The sequence below is a fragment of the Salpingoeca rosetta genome, assembly GCF_000188695.1.
Source record: "Salpingoeca rosetta unplaced genomic scaffold supercont1.29, whole genome shotgun sequence".
In the NCBI taxonomy this organism is placed as follows: Eukaryota; class Choanoflagellata; order Craspedida; family Salpingoecidae; genus Salpingoeca; species Salpingoeca rosetta.
The window spans coordinates 600,590-603,474 of NW_004754905.1; the positions used below are offsets into that span (position 1 = coordinate 600,590).

Consider the following 2,885-nt stretch of genomic DNA (forward strand, 5'->3'; position numbering starts at 1 on the left):
GTTGTGAGAGGTAGCGGTCGCAGTAGAGATGAATCTCACTCTCACCCGCCCGCAAACCGTGAGGTTATCCCTCCGAGCCACACACACACACACACACACACACACACACACACACACACACACACACACACACACACACACACACACACACACACATACACGCACCAACGCACACACACTGGTCTTGCTGTTGCCACGCTCACCTTGGCTGTGACACCATGCAAATGTGTGCGGGCATGGTGAAACAGGACTTGCTGAAGCAAGGTCCACGTGTTGAGCTAGTTCAGAAGAAGGACGAGCCAAAGCGCACGCCGCGTCCGCTCCACGAACTCCTCCCACCGCACGTCCTGCATCCACCATCACCGCGTCCCGTCCGCGCTCGAGGTCGCGTTCAGCCAACACGCCTGGTTCCCACGAAACCGCACGTGTGCACATGTGCCAGTCGCCGACGCGCCGCCGCCACCGCCGCTGCCACCGCCGCCGCTGATGCTGCTGGCCGCGGTGATAGTGGTGTTGATCGTGTCGACAGCGTTGATGGTGATCGTGGACGTGTGTGATCAGGTGTCCTTCAGATGGACACACACACACACTCGCACACATGTCCTGCTGGCCATGGCTTGGCCATTGACGCCTTTCGTGTTCTCTGTCTGTGATATTTGCAGTCAGTGCAGTTGGTGTTGTCGGTCGCTGTCATCATGCTGTCGCTGTCATCATGCTGTCGCTGTCATGGTCGTGGTGCCACTGGTCGTGGTGTTCGCGGATGGTGTGTTGCATTCCCCCAAACCATTGCCGTTTGTGTCCTTTGTACCTTGATCGTTGATGTCTTCTGTTGTCTCTGGTCGCTGCTGATGCGGCTGCCTCATTGGGGTTGGTGATTGGGCTTGCTTCAATCCAAGCCTTCAAATCCCATCTGTCCATGTTCCTCTGCACGTCATGTTCCCTGTCGGCGGACACATGCACACGCACACGCATACACACATACGGGTGAGAGGTTGTGAGTGAGGACAATGCACACACACAGCACTGCTTCATGCAATGCCCGCAACGGCTCACGAGCAGCTTGCATCAATCGCCTCTGACATCACAATTTGAATCATTTACCTGGCATCGAATTAAACAACAACAAAATGTGTCGTGTGGTTGCGCACATACGAAAGTGAACCTGCCAACAGCCGCCAAAACTCACGCAAGCCATCTTCGCCCACAACAGCAGCGCACACCAGCACGAGAGAAGAAGCCGAGTAGGTTGGGGGATGAAGGGAGGCAAGGGAGAAAGTAGTGTGGTTGTGTGCACCCGTGTGATTGTGTTTCAGGTTGGTGTGAGCGCTTGCGCGGTTGCGTGTATGTGTGGGTGGCTGTGCAAACATGAAGGAGTGCACAGGCACAACCAAGGTCCCACCCAGTGACACTCACACGCGCACGCACAAACGCGCACACGCACACGCGCTCACGTAAACAACCGACCTTGTGCCACAGCGGTTCACTGTACACAGCAGCAGTAGCGACAATCGCACAGACATGGATGACGCCATCCCAACCTTCTACAGCATCGTGAGTGCCTGCAGCGCAATGTGTGTGTGTGTGTGCATGAGTGCGCATGTGTATGCATGTCGTGGAAGCACGTGTGAGCGTGTGTGTGTGTGTGTGTGTGTGTGTGTGTGTGTGTGTGAGCGCGCGTGTGCGTGTGTGTGTGCGTGTGTGCAACAGTGAATCATGGGCACGTCTACAACCCCTTGCACCATCGCTTCTTCGTCACCACTAACGCACACACAACCCACACCCACACACACACAATTCCTCACACCCACCCTGTGTCGTGTACGCACCCTGTGCAGCGGGCGTGGATGCAAACCCAGCAGACGAGTGCTGCGCGTATGCGCGGTCTTCAATCAGTTCATCGCCGCATGGGCCGTCGCCGCCGCCACCGCCACCTTCCTCAATACTGGCTGGTCCTCAATCTTCTTGAGCGGGAGCGCAGTCGCCAACACCAACACCAACAGCGCCATCGTCGCTCGCAGCCGACAGCAGCAGCAACGCCACCGCATGCACCCATGGTGACAGCAGCTGCTGGTACACGCGCCCACGACCCACAGCAGCAACAGCACGTGCCACAAGGGGTCCGTAAACCACTGCAGCAGTACCATGGCGCGACATCACCGCCTGGTTATCCGGGACTCGCTCCCGTTTATGAGCAGATGATGATGATGACGACGATGACACCATTGGCGCCGACGGTGCAGCCGCTCCAGATGTACCAGTCGTTCCCACAGCAGCGCGCTCAACAGCAGCAGCAGCAGCAGCAGCAGCAGCCAGCAACGCACCGCTTCTGCCACCACTGCCACCAGTACCACCATCACGACCACTATCATTTCCACCACCAGGTTGTGGATGGTGGCCAACACGTGGTGGGACTCCGTCTGCCGCTGCCGCAGGGGCACATCGCTCATCCACCGCTGGGCGAGCGGCAGCAGCAGCGTATGCAGGGCGAGATTCTGGGCTCACATCCACACGTGCGGCGCAACGCGGCCGGTGAGCAACACGTCTTTCCCGCGCAGCACATGATGTTGGCTAGTCCTCCTCCTCCACCACCACCACCGCCGCCACCACGCCGCGCTGACAACAGCGGCGGAGACGGCGGCAGTGGCAGTGGCGTTGCTCAGGATGGCGAATGGTGACGATGATGACGATGAAGAAGAAGGGGCATGTGGACGCGTGCTTGCATCAGGCCAGGCCAGTTGTCAAAGGGAACGGGCGGATTGTGGTTTGATTCTCCGCTGCTGTCCTCGTTATGTGTTGGTGTCTGTGCTTGTGTCGGCCTCTCTGCGTCGATGGTCTTCAGCTTCTTCGTCTCCTCTTTTCCTGTCGTGTGTGCTGTTGTCGTTCAT

At 58.1% G+C, this 2,885-nt stretch overlaps 1 protein-coding gene across 1 annotated transcript; it reads left to right on the forward strand.

Annotated features, from left to right (window-relative positions):
• Positions 1–1,518: 1,518 nt before the first annotated feature.
• Positions 1,519–2,675, forward strand: PTSG_09224 (uncharacterized protein; the record flags this gene model as incomplete). The annotated part of the gene is made up of 2 exons (XM_004989421.1): positions 1,519–1,551; positions 1,836–2,675. The coding sequence occupies 2 exons, from the start codon at positions 1,519–1,521 to the stop codon at positions 2,673–2,675; spliced, it is 873 nt and encodes a 290-aa protein (XP_004989478.1).
• Positions 2,676–2,885: the final 210 nt, after the last annotated feature.